Source organism: Microcebus murinus, chromosome 11 (genome assembly GCF_040939455.1).
Source record: "Microcebus murinus isolate Inina chromosome 11, M.murinus_Inina_mat1.0, whole genome shotgun sequence".
Lineage (NCBI taxonomy): Eukaryota > Metazoa > Chordata > Mammalia > Primates > Cheirogaleidae > Microcebus > Microcebus murinus.
The window spans coordinates 52,766,973-52,788,184 of NC_134114.1; the positions used below are offsets into that span (position 1 = coordinate 52,766,973).

General features: G+C 37.9%; 1 protein-coding gene across 4 annotated transcripts in view; it reads left to right on the top strand.

The window, feature by feature from the left end:
* Positions 1 to 21,212, top strand: part of ARHGEF28 (Rho guanine nucleotide exchange factor 28) — a 289,794-nt gene that overhangs the window by 252,085 nt on the left and 16,497 nt on the right. For all 4 annotated transcript variants that reach the window (XM_012783522.3, XM_012783544.3, XM_012783566.3 and 1 more), the window contains 4 exons: positions 2,536 to 2,574; positions 2,673 to 2,720; positions 7,343 to 7,831; positions 8,938 to 9,238. In XM_012783522.3, the coding sequence (XP_012638976.2) occupies positions 2,536 to 2,574; positions 2,673 to 2,720; positions 7,343 to 7,831; positions 8,938 to 9,238 (877 nt within the window). The remainder of the gene's footprint in view (positions 1 to 2,535; positions 2,575 to 2,672; positions 2,721 to 7,342; positions 7,832 to 8,937; positions 9,239 to 21,212) is intronic.

The window sequence follows — 21,212 nt, forward strand, 5'->3', positions numbered from 1 at the left end:
AGGTCTGGCAGAGCCGTGGTCCTGGGCCTCTCGGGCCCCTGAGCGACCAGATGGTGCCAAAGTAATTGAAACACTTTTTTTTGGGAATATTCTTGCTTCTGTCACTTTCCTTAAACTTTCTCTCCTTCCAAAGTTGATTTCCTGTCACCACCCACACTTCACCTACATTTTTTGTGGTAGATTTTTAATTAACCTCACCAGTGTTTGCAGGGGAAAGCAGTTCCACATGCATCTTTTTTTTACTTTACTTCTACATACATAGGTGGTAACGCTCTCTTTAAAAATTAAGTGCATAAAACTTCCTATTAACTTCAAATGAAACTGAGATGTCAGACAGAGGAAAGGAATAAACATATGATTCTGGGAGGTGTCTAGTTGGCCTCCTCGAGCTTGTCTGGGGCTCAGCAGGTTGGCTTTCTCCAAAATCAAATTAGTACATTACAGCTACCAATATGTGTCCATGTGGAAAAATGACAAATGTCAGATCTTCTCTTATGTATTTAACATATTTTACATATCATATATTTTGTATCTATTATAATACATATGATTAAGAAACCAAGTCTAAGGATTTTAAAAAATCTATAGAAAAGACAGCTGTGACTTCGTACTCTTTTTTCAACTTCACAGGCCAAAGTGATTATAGAAATGCAATATTTTACTCCACTTCTTTTAATTGTAAACTTTCTAACTTCTTTTTTCCTAAGATGTCCCTGCTTTTCCTCCTTTTCAGTGCTGACTTCCCCTTTAAGTCTCAAGTTGGTAGTTTCCAACTGCTTTTGTATTATTAGAAAAGAAAGAGTAAGTGGGTCAGTGATAGTTTAATCTCGTGTGGGAAGTTGTGGCGGCTCCTACCCCTAAAGACTTCTCCCCCCATGATTTAGTCACAGGTAGGTAAGTTAGAGTAAGTGACCAGGTTCTTTGGTGGATTAACCTTTCTGCAAAACTTGCCCTTAACAAGGCATTTTGAGAAACAAAATGAACTGAGATATAGGGCAGGATCACTTGAAATCAAACTTTTTAAAAAGTATGGAATGGCTATTTTGTCATTACCTTCCTTAAGGCTAAAACAATTTTCTGAAAATTAAAAAGTTCAATCTGTAACCCAAATACTAGAAATGTTATGAAACACCAACTGCAGTTATGCAAGTTCACCACAAGATGGCAGACCAACTCCATTTAAAAAGATGATGTGAACTTTCCTGTCTTGTATCAAACTTGTGGTGTAAGTAACCACAGGTAGCACAATCCAACTAATTTATCTGGTTCTAATTTTTATAGAGTATAAATACTCTCTATCATATGGTCTTCTTATTACAAAAGCAGTGGAGTATTGACAGGCAGGCAAGGAGAGCCAATCAGGGGTGGAGACCCTATGGCCTTGGGGCCACATGTGGCCTTCCAGATCCTTGAATGTGACCTTTTGACTGAATCCAGATTTTACAAAACAAATCCTTTTAATAAACTTTTTTAAAGCCACTTAAAATTAGATCTGCTCAGACAAAAGCAAGCAGCATACAGAAGATTGTAGGTCCTTGAAAGGTAGGGAATTTGATGCTCTCCCGCAGCATAAGATGTGAAATTTATTGTGGGTGATTAATATTTATTTATTGAATGGAGTGCTGTCCAATTCAACTTACAGTCATTCATTTGTGAATGTCCATTATATACCAGGCATCATCTTTAGGTGTGAAGATATGAGATACGTAACACGGATAAGGTCTTTCTACTCATTGGCTTACGCCCTAGGGAAAGAAGGCAGACAATAAACAAACTTACAGTTAATAAACAAATGTACAGTTCGATTCCAGAGACTGGAAGCCCTCACGATCCACAGGTGTCCCTCATCTGTGCTGTGGGAGAGACAAGGAATGAGGCATAGGCCCCTGTCCCTAAGGAGCAGATGGTCTTTTGTGACTTCATTCATGGCCTCTGCTGATGGTACCTCTGCTAAGGCAGTCGCTCACTGGTACAGTGAAGTCTGACCGTGCTAGGATGTGGAGCAGCCCAGCCAGGCGCTCCCCTTTGGGCTGTCTCTGGGTCTGGCTCTCTTTTCCCAGCCACTGGCTATTTTGGCATTATGAGTCTCCTTCAAAAAGACAAGAGAATTCGAGGTCAGGCATGATGTTCCCTAACTTCCAAATCTGGCCTCCCAGGGTGTGAGGGGTTGGCCTCGCCCAGGAGACCCTTCCACCTGAGCGCAGAGAGCTCCGTTTACAGTGTGGTTTGCACAGGGTAAACCTTGTCACTTAGAGTTTGCGGGATTTCCATACTTTCGTCCCTTGTTGTTTTAAGGGATGGCTGGGTAAGAATTGTTGAGCATCTCAAACACAAAGTTTGCCTGAAGGCGAATCTCATTGTCCAGTGGTTGTTTAATCCTGTAGGCTTTTATTTCTGGGAGGAAACTGAGTCACGATAGATAAGGCAATCTAGTTTAGAGAGAGTGAAGTGATTTACCTAAGGTCATATCTTTTGGAACACTACAGTGCAGATTTTCGAAAGTAAAACGGTTATTCATTTTTTTATGTATTTTAGGTGGAATATAGAAGTTTTCCAGGTTCTTCACAGTCAGAGGTGAGCTACACATGTCTTAAATATATCACTAGCCTCTCTTTATTTGTGGATACTGAAAGCTTTTTCAAGAATTTGATACTTATGATCTTATTTTTCAGATTATACAAGCTATACAGAATCTAACTCGCCTCTTATATAGCCTTCAGGTAACTATCCTCCTTTGACCTTGTGAATGTTTCTCTTAATGCAGTTCACTTTGATGATTACCAGACTTTAAAAATTAGAACACTTGAGAGGTACTGAATGATCTTAAAAGAATGCCAGCTCCTAAGTGCAATATGTTGAACTTCACCTGGTTTTGTAATCAAGGCAATACCACCACTGCCTTTTGTACAGTTCTTCTCTGAAATCATAAAACACATCGTATCTTTAAAAAATATTGATGAGTATGATCTGGCTTGACGTTTTCAATGAAACTCTTAGATGAGTGTAGCATGACTTCACATTTTCTGGTGAAAACTTAAATTCACACCAAAACTTTTTTTACTTCCACATGTGGCCATAGGCCTTTAGAGCAGTTAAATAACTCATAGGCTTCTTCACTCTTGTGCTTGTTCGTCCACTCCACATTTGTGGCGTACCTTCTCTGCTGAATTCTATGCTGAGGGCTGGCACATGAAGCCTACCCTCAGGTGGCTTACTGTCTTTCAAGGAAAAACAGGCATAAAAATCGTGCTTACGGTTAGGATTAGAGAGTTGGATGATCCCTTAGGCCATTCCTTAGGCACAAGAAAGAGGCTCAGTGCATTCAGTTGCTTAATGTACTGATTAAAAATATTTTGGAATTATATATATGCAATGTTAGAATTGTTGAAAATTTGTAGAAAAATTTGAGAATACGAGTAAATAAAATAAATGCTTTCTGATTCTGCAGAGAGAGAATTAACAATATAACGTTAGTGTATGTCCCTCCAGATTTTAGAATCATTTTACAAATGTTCTTCTGCAACATGTAACTTTCTCTGTCATCAACTATTATTCTATAGCATGATTTTTAATGATTGTATAATAATCACCCCTATGGAATTCATGTATTCAATTCCTTATTGTTTATACTTTTGTGCTATTAACACTGTAGTAGACATCCTTGTACGCTAATCTCTTTGACTATATCTGAGTGTTTCCTCAGGATAAATTACTAGAATTATTTTTTTCAGGTTTTTAACAAACATTGCCAAAATAATCAAAGCAATTAATCCTATTTCTTTTCTCCTCAATTTGAAAATAAATCAAGGTACCTGGGTATTTTTATTTGCGCTTCTTTGATTACTGGTGAAAGAAAACATTTTTTCCCTATTGGTTTATTATTAATTCATACTTCATATCTTGCTGAACATTAAAAGGAAATAAAATTAAGCCCAAGTTTTTACCAGAAATGTAAAGTCATGCTACCTTTGATGTTTTCTTATTTATACCTAGACTATATCAAGACTTCTTTCTCTCATGTTATATTATTATTGTTTCAGTACTACTATCTTAACTATTACAGCTTTGGGTTACATTTGAATATATGACAGGGCTAATCTCTTTTATTTATTTTTCTGTGCATATGTATATATTCTTCCAAAAGAGCTTTTGAATCTGTCCAGTTTCTTATCTCTTATTAACACCATTAAGTTCAAATTTCATTATATTTATAAATTAAATTGGAGAGAATTAGCACTTTTGGTATAATCAGTCCTCTTGTCTAAGAACATGGATCAGTAATCTCTTATGTTCTGCTAGAAAGCTTTGTACTTGTCCTCACATAGGTACTACATACATGTTTTTTACTAAGTTTATTCCTATGTCTCTTTTTTGCTCTTGTGAATGGAATATTTTTTACATTATGTTTCCCCAGTGGTTGTTGCTGATATAAAGATATTTTTATGTATTTCTATTGTAACTGGCCAACTCATTGAACTTTATTTTTTGTTTTAATAGTTTTTCCATTGATTCTTTTGAGTATTCCAGGTAGAAAATAAAAATTTGAAAATAATGATATTATGGCTATTCTCCAATAATTATATCAAATTCATTTTTGTAGCTTACTGCTTTGGCTAGAACTTTTGAAAATGTGTTAAATGATAGTGATAGTAACCTCCTTGTCCTGTTCAAGATTTAGTGAAGGTCAGGTGCAGTGGCTCACGTCTGTAATCCTAGCACTCTGGGAGGCCAAGGCAGGAGGATTGTTCAAGGTCAGGGGTTCGAGACCAGCCTGAGCAAGAGCGAGACCCCATCTCTACTGAAAATAGAAAGAAATTAATTGCCAACTAAAAGCATATAGAAAAAAATTAGCCGAGCATGGTTGTACATGCCTGTAGTCCCAGCTACCTGGGAGGCTGAGGCAGGAGGATTGCTTGAGCCTAGGAGTTTGAGGTTGCTGTGAGCTAGGCTGATGCCACAGCACTCTAGCCTGGGAAACAGAGTGAGACTCTGTCTCAAAAAAAAAAAAAAAAGGTTTAGTGAGAATGCCTTCAGAGTCTTATATTAGATATGCTGTTCGGTGGTAGATGTTCTTAGAAATCCATTTATCGTGTAAAACAAATATTCATTCTTTTAAATGTCAACTGAGAAAGGCATAGAGTTTGAATATAGTCCTTTAACTCTTGGGGGATGAGAACACTGAGCAATTCTGGCTTGTGTTGCCTGATGAAAACATACAAGGTCGGGTCTCTTCTTTTCAACCCTGAATACAGCCCTGTGTGGATTCAAGGTTTAGGAAAGCCTGGTGACCTAAATGACCTAATTTTTGCAGCACATTAGGTTGAAGCAACACTGGAAATATCAAAGTGTATAGTGGATTCTCTTAACCTCACCAAAGCTTTTGAGCTGGTCCAAGGCTGTAGGCTCTGAAAGATTTCTGTTCATGGCACGGTCATCTCTTTTGAAGCTGAATCTCTTATGCATGATTGAAGTTTTTACATGAGCATTTTTGAATCAGATGAAAATGAAATTTGATCCCTATATTAGGCAACTAGAGTTAGAAATGGGGCATAGGCAGAGCAAAAGGAAAGGACACAGAGCTATTCTAACAAAGTAAAGTTAAGACAGAGTGAGTTGGGAATTTCCTTAAAACTTGAAAAGCAAGTGCTGTTCTCTGTCCTAAATATAGATATAAACTTTAAGTGTGAAGACAGGATATTCATTTAACTTTAAATGAATATTCAATCTTCAAACTCCACTTCTATGCCAGGGAAGAGAATGATCTTCTCCCAGACATTAGGTAGACATGAAGACTACTTCACAGTAGCACTTAATTGTTCTAATTGTTAATTGTTACATGAGAGTTATTGCCTGTGGTAGTTTTGACATATAAAATATTGGATTTTTGTTTGTTTTTACCATACTGATGCCTTTAGGCTTTCTTAGAATTAGGTGGTGATGTACAGTCTACAGTTTTCTGTAGCCAGGTCAGCAGAATCTGAATGGTTTATTATTATGTGCTAATTATTTCGTATTTAAAGATCACTGTAATTAGTACCTGTTCTCAATGGTAATCATTGTTTTCTTTATAATAACTGCCAAAAACTATTAATCACATATTCAAGTGAGTCTGAACTTCCAGAAATTAATTTTCAAATTTACCAATATGAACTTTCTTTCAAAACGCCCCGGTGAACATATTTCTAAGTCTTATTTCAAGACAATTATGAATGTGACTTTCAAAAATATAAGAATCTGCTGATCTCACAAAGAACTAATGGTCAAATACCCATGTTCCCAACATCTGTAACATGGATAAGGTTAAAAAATTCTTAGTAAGGAAAAATGTGAATTTATCCCTTCGAGAGTAATGATTTCTCATACTGAGTCAAAACGTACACACATCTCCAGTATGTGTCCATTTTCAATTTGTTCCTTCCATCCTTCTTTGCATTTTAAATGAGAACTTTTAAAATAATAAGCTTCCAAGGGCATTCACAGAAATTTTTTTTTTTTTTTGGTTTTGTGGAATCCTTCCAAATCTTGGTAATTATTTCCTGTGATGCTGCCAAACTTGTCATAGGCAGATATGGTAACTCAAAATGTTTTTTTAATCTCGTTGGTAATGTCCTCTGGGCTTTAGAGTATCTATTTTCCCTTAATCATTCCAGCCTCCTGTTAGTGATCTATTAAACAAATAAATTTCAGCTTAGTTTTTTATGCATGACCTTCCTGCTATAATATAAAGATAAAAAGATAATGAGACTAGCTTTAGGCACTTATACATCTCCTAAAAATGGTATTCACTGCTATCCTTGCATGTTGTGTTGTAAAAAGGTTATTTACCAAAAGTCTCCAAATAGTTGGCTTTTATTTTTATGACTTCATAAAAGCAATATAGCTCAAGTAATTTCTGGTTTGGGGCTCAAAGAAAAAATACTGCTAGGTTTATATAGATTTTTTAACTCTCATGAATTTTTGGCTGGGAAGACCTCAGAAAGAGAATGAGATGCAGCGCAGGAGTGCAGGGCCTTGTGAGTTTATGTACTGAGTTCTTATTCAGAAGACTGCATAGTTATTACCCAGTAACCAGCAACAAATGGTGTTTCCACAAGAGGGGATGAGTATGGCTTTTGTGCTTTGTTTCTTTTCTCTGTAAATTCCTGGGCCATACCACTGGGAGATGTAGACAAGCCTATTTGAAATGCCAAAGTCTGTCTTTGGAGGTGACTTAGGAAAAGGGCAGAAATAGTAACAGAAAATAATTCAAGCGTGAGTTTTGTGTTTAGAGGTAGTGCCAACCCAAAGGGCAAACAAGATGGAAGCGGGCATTTCGTTATCCTTCCTCTCCTCTCTCTGGCAGGCCGCCTTGACCATTCAGGACAGCCACATTGAGATCCACAAGCTGGTCCTGCAGCAGCAGGAGGGCCTGTCCCTCGGCCACCCTCTCCTCCGAGGCAGCCCCTTTCAGGACCAGGAGAAGTCCCGCGACGTGGACAGGCAGCGCGAGGAGCTGGCCAACATGCACAAGCTCCAGCACCAGCTCCAGCAGGAGCAGCGGCGCTGGCTCCGCAGGTGCGACCAGCAGCAGCGGGCGCAGGCGGCCAAGGAGAGCTGGCTGCAGGAGCGGGAGAGGGAGTGCCAGTCCCAGGAGGAGCTGCTGCTGCGGAGCCGGGGCGAGCTGGACCACCAGCTGCAGGAGTACCAGCACAGCCTGGAGCGGCTGAGGGAGGGCCAGCGGCTGGTGGAGAGGGAGAGGGCGAGCATGCGGGTGCAGCAGGGCCTGCTGGGCCCCTGGAAGCACAGCCGCCAGAGGAGCCTCCCCGCAGCCTTTCCGCGGGGCAGCAAGGAGGTAGGGATCTTGTGGAGTGTTGTAAGGCCTCCTCTCAGAGACGGGGCTGGTACTGCTCATTCCTGGGGTGTTGGACAAACAGCTGCCTTTTTGGTTCTTGGATAAGAGCTCATGAGGGTTTCTCAATTTGTAGGTAGCCAAAGCTGGGGACTTTCAGAGACCATGCATGTGTGTCTTGACTTAAAATATGAAAAAGTTAAAGGCCCAGGTCCTGCCAGATCATTGGATCATTGTACTCTAAGACACTGTTTACCTAAGGAAGAAACACAGAAGCGAGTTGTCCTAGTAAGGCTAGCACGGGTTTGTCCTGTAGGTGCACGGACTGTGAGCATGCTGTTTTCCCAGCACTAAGAACCCTCTTTATCTCATTTGTTCTTAAGAGTTCTATGTACATGTACCTTTTAGTAGATTGATTAGCTATTACTGTATATTATAGGTGCTGAATTTAGCAAGTATAGTAAGCATAACTAAATAATACTATTCTGTTATGCCAAGCTCTTTGTAAATTTGAAACAGTAAATTCAAAATCCATTTCACTGATGAGTTATTTATTTATTTTTATTTGCATCCTCTCAAACCATGCTTGACAATTCCATTGGTCCTAAGAGTTTATTTTTCTGTGCTATGTGCATGTATGCTTTTTATTGGTAGTGCATAACGGTATAAAAGTTGATGAAATCATAAGAAAGATCTATGTTGCATCTGTTTTTCCTTTCAAATTGGCTAAATTCCTCATGTGTATATGGCTATGTTTTCAACTTTTTTATTTAGGAAAAGTGAAAATGCTACTTTCTCTGATTAAAATTAAGTGGAAACACTTTAATGTCATAGAACACTACTTCTTGGGTTTTTTGTTTGTTTGTTTGTTTGTTTCTTGTTTTGGTTACTGTTATCGTTTTTAGGATAGGTTATCCATAACCAATTGAAGTTTTTGGTACTAGCTCATTAGAAAGGAGGTAACAGGAGAGAGTAAGTGGTAATATTCTTCCTGACCTTATTCTTACTGAAATCTTGATTGCTGGATTTTATTAGGAATAAAATATTTCATGGAACTTTTGTGAATTGCTAGAAAAATTATTCTACTTTTTCTGTATTTCTTTATATAGGTAATGGAACTGAATCAATCTGAGAGTTTATGTCATGAAAATTCATTCTTCGTCAATGAAGCTTTAGTACAAATGTCACTTAATACGTTCAACAAACCGAATCCATCAGGGATCCATGAGGATGCCACTGCTCCCCCAAATATGTCCAACTCTGATCTGGTAAGGACTAGTGAAAATCAAGTAGACCTCAAGATGGACGTTTCCCAGCTCTCAGATGTCAACCATGAACTGTGGACAGCCACTGGGTCCTGTCATCAGATACCTCCTCTCTACGAAAGCAGCAAGGATTCTTGTAAAAATGGTAATTAACACTCTTCAAACATATCTGTATAGTTTCAGCAGAAAGTCGTCTCTCTGAATGATTGGCTCTTCTATAGAACAAATCAAAGTGAGCCATAGAATGGGAATAAATTGGTCTGAAGAGCTGGATTTTGTGGCATTAACTGTTCTTTGGGGAAGTCTGGGGACTGCCTTCACTTGTGAGCATGAGACAAGCAAGACCATGGTTGTAGGGCTTAGGGAATACCATGAATGTGTAAGAACCAGACAGAGTTTTCTGGTCTGTAGGTTAAATGATAACATCCCCTTAAAAATATTAGCAACTTGATATTTATTCCCCATTATATAAACCCTGCCACATCCTGATACACATACCCGTTGACTCTCAGAAATAAAAAATACGGACAGGGTTTGTGGTAGGACTTTATTGTCTATCAGGAGAATTTCCTGTAACGTTAGTAAAATCTTTTGTACTGCTATTAAACAGCCAAAATGAAACTGTTAACATCATTTGTCATTGTTGGGAAAAAAAAAGGTGGTGTCTTTCTATAAGTACCTCGTAATAACGCAATTTGCTAATCCCATTAAAGCATTTGCCAAATATAAATGAAAGGCAGCTCACGTTACCAACTCCACATGAATCCAAGCAATTTAAATCTATATCTATTATAAATGGTTTTCTGTGGGATATGAGGTAGGGAATGAGAAGAACTTGAAACCTCTCTACTGAAAAACAGATGGTATGCAATAGAATAAACAAATGGCTGGCCACATGGACGTGAGATAAATCACCGACAGCAAAATGTTTCAGGAACATAAAACAAGCAGTAGTACAGAGGTCTTCAGAACTGGACACAGATTTGTTTCCATGTTTAATGTATGTTCTTAGTTTGTCAGTTGGGAGGATAATTTTTCAGCAACAAAAAGTTTTGAAGGTATTCAACTTCTCCCAATTTGAGAGTAATAATTCTGACTCTGCCTGCGAGTTGATTTATGACTAATCCAAAAGATGTTGATTCTTAGTAGTGGCTAATTCTTTACATCACTTAGTCACCCTGGTAACCTTCTTATTTCTTGTCAGCATATAGGAGAGAAGAAATAGTTCTTTAAAGTATCATTTCACATGTTCTTTAAATAAAGAAAAAATTACATTGAAATAGTTTGGACAAAAATAAATAAATAAAAGGCAAGACAAAATTTAGAAAATGTGTCCCCTGTAATATGTTATCTTGCAACGTCAGTGCTGTGGAGACCATACTGCAGAATGCTTTTTCTAGACACATGTTGCTTGCTATTTGCAGTGCTTTATGTGTTTTTGTCAGTGTGGTTTTGCATGCTGGCTTTGGATAATTGAAAGACTCAGTTTGAGTTAAACCACATTCAGCTTTTGTTTGAAAGAAGTATTCCTCTTTTACCATTTGTGTGTCTCCCATCTTTTTCTACTGACTCGTGCTTCAAAGTAGAAAGCTTTTAGGCATTTGGCAGTGTACTTGCAGTAGATAGAAAATGTACTAAGGAAATAAACAGTGATTATATATAAAACCAGCCTATCCACATGTAAGGAATTAGATATAGCCGAGGGAAATGCTGAGAAAATGTACTTACGCTTAGGAAATTGTATGTCCAGAGTAGGCCAAGGACACTCAGGACATTGACAGGAGCGAGGAAAATCAACTGTGGCCTAAATCTCTCAGGAACATCCTGGTGTGCATAAGCAGGGATTAGATCAGAAATGCTGTGTGCACTGTTAACCACTGGAGTTTTGCAACTAGTCAGAAAACTGTGTGTGTTTACTTAAGCATGATAAGCAATTTCTGGGGGAGAGAAAAAAAAGGGAAGAGGAGGTGATAGGGAAGTGGGATGAAAATCGGATATATTTCTCAGAGGGCGGTCAGGGCCAGATAAAATTGTTCCAACCACTCCAGAGCTTTCATAGCTCTTACCCTTGCACAAGATCAGCTGCTGGTGGCGATCTTTGCTAGGCCATGCCTGCTCTTGGGGGTCAGTGACTGAGGGGCCTGGGCTGGATGAAGCAGGCTCCACACAGTCAATGTGCCAGAACCACGAACAGTGCAGTGTTGTCCCTCCTTGCACTTTTTGCTGCTGAATCTTTGGGTGAGTGATCATCAGTGACCACTGCTGAGGATGCCTGTAGTCCACAGTGTTCTGGCTAACATAATTTGCCTGTGATGTTCTGGGATGCTATTTTAGCTGGACGTTTATTTCACCATGATTTCATTAAGGCCGTGCTGATTATTTCATTATTAGGCCATAAGGTCAGCTGGAACGCCTTAAAGAATGCTTTGCTCTTTTGCCTGGTCCAGTATGATGTGTGTGTGTGTGTGTGTGTATAACCGGTTCAGATCAGTGGGAATGTGAGTTTCTGAACAGTAAGGCTGATGGGGAAAATTATATGTATATAAAATTCTCGAATGTGTGTAGATGTCACCTGGTTGGAATTTTCATTGTTTTGTTCACTCTAGCCTCATCAGACGTTGGTAGTGTGCTTTGTGCTCTGATTGTGATTAGCTTTTGAATTGTTCCATCCCACCCTTGCTACCAATAATTATGACACTTACCATATTTCAGGCACTGTGTGCTAAGGTTTTACATAGAGAAACTCATTTAATACAGCCACCCACTGAGATGGTTCTGTTATGATTTGCATTTGAGGGGGCAAACTGGGACACAGAAAGACTGAGTGACTTGTCCAAAGTCACACAGCTAGCACATGGCATAGCCAGGAATTGACCCCGGGAGGACTAGCCCCGGAGTCCATGTTCTCAATCATTATACTATAAATTGTTAGTTTCTAGAAAGCTGGTTGGAGTTGTACTCTCTAAAGAAGTTAGTATAGGTATAGAATTAATCTTTCTGTAATGCTTAAGGATTCATGCCTAAGGGCCAGGTTTTTGCTTTTTATTGGTTTTTTTCCCTTCCCTTCCCTTCCTTACCTTTTGAATATTAGCATTTGGAGGCTATTTTTAAATGTTTTGGATTGCTGTGGCCAACTCTTGCATGGGGCCTGAGCATCTTCAAATATCATAAATACTGTTTATAGTGTCATTTTTTTTCCCCATAAGGCACATTTTCTTCATCATATTTTGTTTCTCTAATGTTGCCTAATAATAAACCCATGTTATCTGTAAATATTTTTTTAAGGTTGCACTTTAAAGAACTTTACTCTCCAGTTTTGGAAGTTACTTCATAAACAAAATTCCTGGATGTTTGAGCATTAAATCCAAATTGGTATTTGATTTTATTTACAGTGAAAGAGATGGTTGGTTTAAGAACTTTATCTGCATTCCTCTGAAGGACACCAGCCAAGACGACAGAGAATTTGTATTTCTTTAAACAATAAAGTCCCTGTGGGACAATTGCCATGTAATTGGCCTTATGAGATACTCAACAATATTATTCTTTAAGGCTAAACAAACAAACCCCAAAACCCAAAAGTAAAACTGTATTATTCCTATTACTTTTTTCCCATTAGTTTTAAAATTCTAAAACTATATATTGAATACATCTGTTATTGTATTTGCCTTTTTCATTAATCAGATAAAACATTTTATGGTATAAAAATATGAAATCTTCTTAGCCTCCCTTTTCTATTGTATTTTTTATATACCTCAATATTTTTAGGTTACCTAAATTTACTTAAAGAATTATGATTTTGTCATGTTTATGATATAATTTTAATGAAGAGCTAAATTCTATGTTAATTATATAGATATTGAATAAAGAACAGTCATTTTATAAAGTTTGGGATCCAAAAGAGTGGTTTTTTTTATTACATATTAGAATTTTGTGCCAAGCAAACTATTTTCAAAATTCAAAGCATTGTATTTAGAGTATGACATCTTGGTAATATTTCTTTAAAAAATGCATACAGCTGTGTTAAACTTTCAATGACAAATGTTTTACATAAGGCAAGAAAATAGAAAATTTCCAAATGAAAATCTATGCACGTTAGTATTCAAATAAAAGTCTTTTAAGAAGTGAGAAGATGGTAATTTCTTATGTTTTAAAAATATTCCATAATTCAGAAGTTGACACCTTATTTGTATAATCTGTGTGGAAGGAAGCTTTGCCAAAAGACCTTCAGGCAGTTTCCCATAAAACTGAAACTGGCATTAGACAACATAAACTTCTATGACAAAAGTGTATTTGAAGAGGAGGGATGTATTAGTTTGCTAGGGCTGTCATAACTAAGTGCCACAGACTGGGGAGCTTAAATAACAGAAATTTCTTTCCTCACAGTTCTGGAGGCTAAGAAGTCTCAGCTCAAAGCATCAGCAGGGTTGATTTCTTCTGTGATCTCTCTCCTTGGCTTGTAGATGGGCGTCTTCCCCTTGTGCCTGTGTCCTAATCTATTTTCATAAGGACATCAGTCAAATTGCACTATAATCCACCCTAAGGACCTCATTTAACTTAACCTCTTTAAAGGCTCTATTTCTAAATATATTTTGAGCTACTGGAGGTTAGGACTTCAAGGTGTGAATTTTAGAGGGACACAATTTAGCACTTAACAGGAGATAAAACGATTATTTTTCTCCCTGTAATGGTTTTAGATATCATAAAAGCCTTAATTTTTAAGCAAGTGTTCCAAAGTTAAGCAAGTGTTCCAAAGTTGGACTATAATTTAACAGCATGTTAGTTTTTTTGACTTGGTTAGAGAAGTGAATTGAACTTTGTAAAAATAAATAATTACATAATAGTAAAGTTGTGGTAAATATCCATATATATTTATAGATATAGGTATCTATGTTATTAAGCCTATGTCAACATGTAGAAATTAAGGCAGAAGATATTGAATCTATGGCTTCATTACCTATTTATTAAAATTAGGGCAGAAAATATTAAGTCTATAGGTTCATTTCCTACTTCTATTATTAATACCTAATTAGGAAATTTAGGACATATTTCTAAGCCTGGTACTTAATTACGGGACTTTGGAAATTTTGAGCTCTCTCTATGATTGGGAGAGATCTTAGGTCCCTGTATTTTGGATTGTTTAAATGAAACCGAAGCCAAAGTATTGAGAACATTGATTATGGCATCAAATTATTACCCACATATATGTAAAGGAGTTTTAAGAAGTCAAAATTAGGAAATCATTGAGCAACCCTTTATCTTCTAGAATCCTGACTATCACTCTAGGTGATATTAATATTTTAAAGGAAACCATAACATTGCTTGCTCTTGGTAATCTACGTCATGACAAAAGTATAAAGTATGGGGCTCAAAGGCTTAATGTTAATTTTTCTCATCGACAAGTGTAGATGATTGGCTTTAGCCTTTTGCAGATTTTATACCAGGAAAGGGAAACATGACATATGCTTGTCGAGCCTGGTGAGCCACGAGTGCTTGCTGCCAACTTCCTGACTGCATATTTCTCTGGGGGCAGGTTGGCTGTGTGAGCCAACTGGGCCGGGGCCATCCCGCCCGAGTGCACAGAGCCCAGTACACAGCAGGAGAGCAAAACCAGCAGGTGGGTGGATTCAGAGGCAGCCAGCCAGCCCTGTGGCTGCCTGTTCATCCCCACCCTGGGTTCCAGTTTGGTTTGGACAAGCTGCTGAAGTGGGAGTCTACTTAGTATGAATGGCTCCAGAGGCTAGGCTTGGCCTTAGTTAGGTCATCCTTAGCTTAAAAAAATGGGAAAAAAAGTATACGTATATGCACATATATACATATGTATATATACATGTACATATACACACACACACCCATATGTGGTCTGTGGGCTGCATGGTTGACCTCTGTAGTATAGTATGGCTTTATTCTCGAAGCGATTAAGGGTTGGGTTTAGAAGAGAAATTGTTTGTAACCATTTACATACCAAACATACCTGCAGGATAGGACTTGTTCCCGTCAATCACAGTGGATTGTAGGCAGTGATCCAACGCCAGCAAAAGAAGCATCACCCTCTCCATGTATCAGAATCTGGGGACTATCTCCTCCCTCACCCCCATCCCTAACCATGGAGATTCTGATTTTAAGGTTTGCTTAAAATGTGGTGTGTTCAGCTGAGTACCATTGTTTTGTTTGCCTAAGAAGAATATGACCATGTGTTTCAGGGAGTGGCAGACTTTTACTTAAAGGATCGTATAGTAAATATTTTAGTTTTTGGAGGCCATCAGATCTTTGTTGCTTAAAAGCAGCCATAGATAATATGCAAAGAATGGGCTTAGCTGTGTTCCAATAAAACTTTATTTGTAAAAACAAATGGCTATAGTTCGCCTACCCCAGAAGTTGGTATCCAAACTTTTTTCTCCTTTTATTTAAGTTGAGGAGTGATGAAGATTACATTCCTTCTTGTTTGGAATATTCATACAAATTAATTCACTTTTGGGTGAATTAATAATGTAATATTATGTAGCACTTCAAGTCGTTCAAAAGCACATTTGAATTTATGATCTCATTTGCTCTTACAACAGTCTTATGAGATGATGGTTACTGTCTATTTTTCAAATGCGGCAATTTTCCCTTTCATTTTAGTTCAGTCTCTATAAAAACATAAATTGAGAAAGATGTACAGGATGGAATTTAAGGCCAGAGATTTAAAACTTGGAGAGACTCTTCTCTCCAAATCCCCAAATCCTGTGATGGTGTGGGGAAGGCCACACTCTACCTGTGAAGCTAATGAGAAGGTCCATGGATAGATTTGTTGCTAGAACCATGATTGCTATACCTGGCTATGCATCAGAGCTTCCTGCAGCATGTGATAAAAATACAGATTTCTCTGTTCAGAGATTCTGATTTGAATCAGGGCTTTGCTGAGGCCTGAAAACTTGTGTATCTAACGTTCTCCATAGGAGATCCTGAAGCAGCCAGCCTGGCTCACATCCCTGCACTGCTGGCCTGGAGCACTGGGCTTGATGTTAGAGGACCTTGGTTCAAACCGTGACTCTGGCTCCTACTGCCGTGTGATCCCCAAGTCTTAGTTTCCTCATCTGTACAAAAGAGAAGGAAGTGTTATTAATAACGGAATTTTTACAAAAATGCCTACTAGCATGTCCTGGGGATCCAATGAACATCCACTTCCTTCCTACATTCTGGAAATAATTTATTCTAATTGTGATTCAGGAGTGGCCTGCTAATAAAATGAAAGTGTTTCCTAAATGTCATTAGAAAGCCAATAGTTTAAGATGTGATTTAAAAAAAATTATCTGTAAAATGGGGAATTTTTTGCTCAGAATGGCAACATACTAGAAGGGTCACTATCCCTCTGTATTGGTCTCAAAGAAGATGTTTGTTAGTCTGTCACCAAAATTGTCCTGGAGAGGAAGCCCTTCGAGCACAGAATTTTGCTTTCCTTTGTTACTCTGTATGGTAGATCAGGTTACATCATTCTACCATGTTTTCAGAACCAAATGTAAGCACCCAAAGTAAGGCATTCTGACAACAAAACTGAGCATCTCTATTTGGGATGGAGAACTCCCGTATCTATAGACCATCCTCTGTTTCTTGGTCTCATTGTTTACATAGGCCCCCAGGAAGACTTCTAATCATACTTTGGTTCTCTGAGTGGGCTCTTTTACTAGAAAGAAAATATTGAATGCAGCCACCAGGAGTATTCTGGGTAAACCACTTCAAAATTTTGTTCTGGTTTCTGATCTTAATCTCTTTTGGAGTTTGGTTATCCTGAATCAATTTGTCCTCATTAGTCCTGGATAAACAGATAAAAATCAAGGTTCAGAATCACCAGGGAACACCTCTTATTAGTACCCAGGACTTGAATTAATTATGTGTGTAATAATTGATGTGATATCTGCCCACTAGAGAGCCTTACATATGTCTCCTTTGTTAATTGCTCTATCACAAGCACCAAGCACAGTGTTTGGCATATAACGAACATTTGATAAACATTTATGAAATGAATGAAGTAGTCAAGATCCACACTCTAACAGAAAGCAACTGTGAGCCTAAGCTACAGAGTTGACTGTTTATTGAGCCATTGAAAGACGTTGAGAAAAGCCAGCAGAGCTATGGGTATGACGGTGGTTAACGCAGACAGGATTGATGGGTGCCTTGGGGTGCTAACTGGATTGAGTGTTTCAAAACTTTTTAAAAGATGGGCATATGTTACATGACATTCTTAAATATTAACATAACTGCAAGATTGTTTGCCTTTAAAATCTTATTGCATTCTTGGTAACTGACTTTAAAAATGATTGACTTTTTTTCCTCCTCGTTAATACTGAAATAAATTGGTTTACCAATGTATAGTACTACTATACATTGTATATCAGTTTGATATAGGAACTCCTTGTACAACTCTAGAGAGTACCTCTTTATATGAGTTATTTTCCCATTTAGGACATTGTGCTTATAGCCCCCATTCAGCTATGTGTAGCGGATGCAAACTTAAAAAGTTAAATGTCTTTCCCATAAAATGCTTTTACTTAGCTTAAACTTGTAGAAATGAACCCATTGCTGTCATTTTAGGAAGATGACACATTTACCTTTTAATTACTATATCAATAACAATTAGCTTCTCTGTTCACCAGAATATTTCTTTTTCAACCACAAATAGCTTGAACACCAGTAAATTAGGCATGGGTGGCTAGCTCAACATCAATGAAACACTTTCTTAAACCCCTTTTCTTCTGGTAAATCCTATTTAACAGTCCAGTGTATCTCCCCAGGCAAAACAATTAGTATTTGTTTAGTTAAATAAAACCAATTCCCCTGCTGTGGCCTTTTCTACTTGTCAGCCTGAAATATCACATATTTATTATAGCAATCCTAAAATGACATGTAGTGACCTCTTAAGAAAGATATTCTTTTTCTTTACCCCAGATGGACTGAAACACACTTGTGTTCTAAGCGGATCATTTCTTAGACACACAGCTGGCTCAGGAGGAGGAGTTGTTCTGCTCAGACCTTGGGCCAGATGATAAATAAGCCTGGGCCTGAGTTTTGATCTGTGGAGATGTTAATTTGCTGCGATAAATCACTGTTGAGTTTCCTTGGATAAGGGGCCAGGATATTCATTCTCCTTCTGGATAAGATATTAATTCAATTTAATTTGAAATGTTAATGTTCAGTTTGAAGATTTACCCAAGGAAAAATGTAGGCTTCCAAAGGACCTCGTTATGCAGGATAGGATTCTGAGCCTTTCACTGAACAACTTCACAGTAAGGCTGTTCAAAATTGAATTATTTTCATGGTGACTCTTTTCCACAGCACTCTTTGTGCAAATTTTATTACACTACAGCTTTTTCTTCCTAAAACATAACATGCTGGATGTTTGCATTAAATATAGAGTATTTGGATCATCCATGAGAAATACAGGAGAGTATGCTTCTCTGGTGAATTGAGGCCATTTTTGTAGGAATGGTGCTGTAAGGCTTTGGAAGAAACATTTACAAGCAAAACATTGGCAGAGTTTTAATTTTATTTAATGACCGGCTTCCTACCGGTGATCTTGGCACCCTGTGCAGTGATTTGCAATCAATTAATCATACAGAATGTGGTAACACTGTAATAAGGACATTGCCTTCTAAGAGCCTCATAAATCCATCAGAAACAAACAAACAAACAAAAAAATGGGAATTGCATGTTCAAAGACCTCTTCATGCAAAACTCCAAATGAGAAGGGGATTTTATGTTCTCTTTTCTAAATGTATCCTCAGAAGCCTTAGTACTTTCTTATGGGTTTTGAATTTTAAAGTTCCCATTTCTCAAAGACAGTTGGACCCTTTACTGGGTTGTCAGCATAGGAGTCTATAAGTTTTAGCCTCATTTAACTTAGACATTGATTGTTTAGACCATGGGAATTCTTGATTCTTTGGAAAGAAGGCCATGGTTTTGTTTTCCCCTAAATTCTGGGCAATCATGCTCAACTATAACAGGCCATATTTTGGCGAGTTTTTGCAGGAATGATTCAGAAAAGAAGCATGTTTCCATCCTGAAAATACACTGACATTTGCTGGAGGCAGATGGCAGAAAATGGGATAGTGTGACATCAGACATCAAGGAGACTTCGCATACTTGGCTCTGCCAAAAGCTTCTTGAATCTGCGTGTTCAGGATCCTTAGCTTGTACTCTTGTCATTTCAGATGTGCCCTTGCAGTTAACTGTTTAGCTATGATGGATTTTTCCCCCTAATTTTAGCATAGTAAATATGGAGCTATTAAATATTCTTAAAATTATATAAGCCTAAGCCCTTGGATGGGTATATATTGTGTTGTATTTATTCATTTTCATGTAGTTCTGTTTTTAGAATGTTCTTATAACAAGAACATGGAAGCTTAATATATATTCCATCTGACTAAAATTGAACCCTCTTTAAAGAAACTGAAGGTTTTCAAAGCTGTTTTCCTTCCAATGAGTAGGTTAAACTTCTGGCTCTTGATGAATTTGTTCCTATCAAAAAGTTGTACTATTTTTGATCGCTTGTTAGTTTATCCAGATTGGCATGTTCTACACAAGCTGAGCTCATTCTATATTTTTAGGTGCTTTGTGCTTCTGTTCAGTATGAGCCCCAAAATATACTCACCAAATGCAAACTACTTTTCATAGCACGTAGATTGGAGGGAATAAACACAACAGGCAGTTTGGCCAAAATGTGATGGTCCGTTAGTGAGCATCTGGTAATGAGGCCATATTTCGCATGGGCTCCAGTATGAGAAAGTGCAGTTGCATGTTGGCGTCCCTCCAGGGACTGTGGATTGGAGCCATATCCACCTTGAAGGGTCATACTGCAAGGGGGTGTTCAGCCTTCTCTTAGGGTATTCTACTGAACTACCTACATAGCTTGTTCTTTTTCAAAAAAAATTCAGTTATTTTATGCTGAGCAACCATTCTGAGGCAAGGCATTATGAAAAGTCAAATGCTAAGTTTGTCTTTTTGAGTCCCTTTGCTCTGAGCTGGCTATGAGTTCGTTACCTTAATGAAACACAAGGTGAAATGCTTAACGCTGAACTGTATGAGCTGGGGGCAAACAAAGTACTGAGAAAAATCACGTTAAAAGTATCCTACTCATAGAAGTTATCATTCATCCTGGTAAGAATATAGAAGCGTTTTTTTTCAAATGCTGCTGCCACTAAATTAAAACATATGCTCTTTATGTATTTGTCAGGTAAGCGCTGTGGATGCATAGATAGGACAGACACATTTGTCAGATTCAATCTCTTGCCTACTAAGATATCCCATACCCACCCCCTGCCATAGGAGAGGGACACAAATTCTTCTTTCTATAAATCAAGATGGGCTTAATGGTAAAACTTATGTTTTCTCAAACAAACTTGTAGTACTTATGGTGATGGTTATGTTCAGGCTTTGTTTTGCTTTAGAGAGACTATTGGCTAACTTTGAGGATGTATGGTTCAGGAAAATTCCAGAGAATGTGCTTCATGAGGGCTTCATTCAGTGGTTGAGTCAACACTGACCCAGAAATAGCAGTAGGGTTGAAAGCTGCTTAGCAGTATCTTTTTTTCTTTTACCAGACTGGCCAAGAACTGGACCAGACTAGACCAGTGAGGGAAGCAGGTGATGTGATTTTTCCCTGCCATTCAAAGATAAGAAAATAAAGTATCTACCCCTCAACCCTTGCAATCAAGTTTCAGCAAAAATAGACTAAAAACACACTTTTCCAATGTAATGAATCTTATGTGGATTGATCAGTACTATACTTTTAAGTGAGGGATTTGAATGAATGAATAAATGAATAGATGAACAAATGAATGCATAGAGGGATGCACTTGACTAATACAGAACAGGGGAGATGGCAGACTGGCTTAGGATAAGAGAGCTTATCTTAAGACAGAGAGCTTGGATACTGGCCTGGGTTCAGATTCCAACTATGTCATTTACTATCTATGAAATTTTAAGCAGATGTTTAAACTTACTCAGTGAGCCTCAGTTTCCCCATTTATAAAACTGGGCTTCTGATAGTACCTGCTTTGTAGGTGGTAGGAGGATTACATAAGACAATATGTGTAAAATTCATAGGCCTTTGTGAGTACTCAGTAAACATAGTTATTGTACTC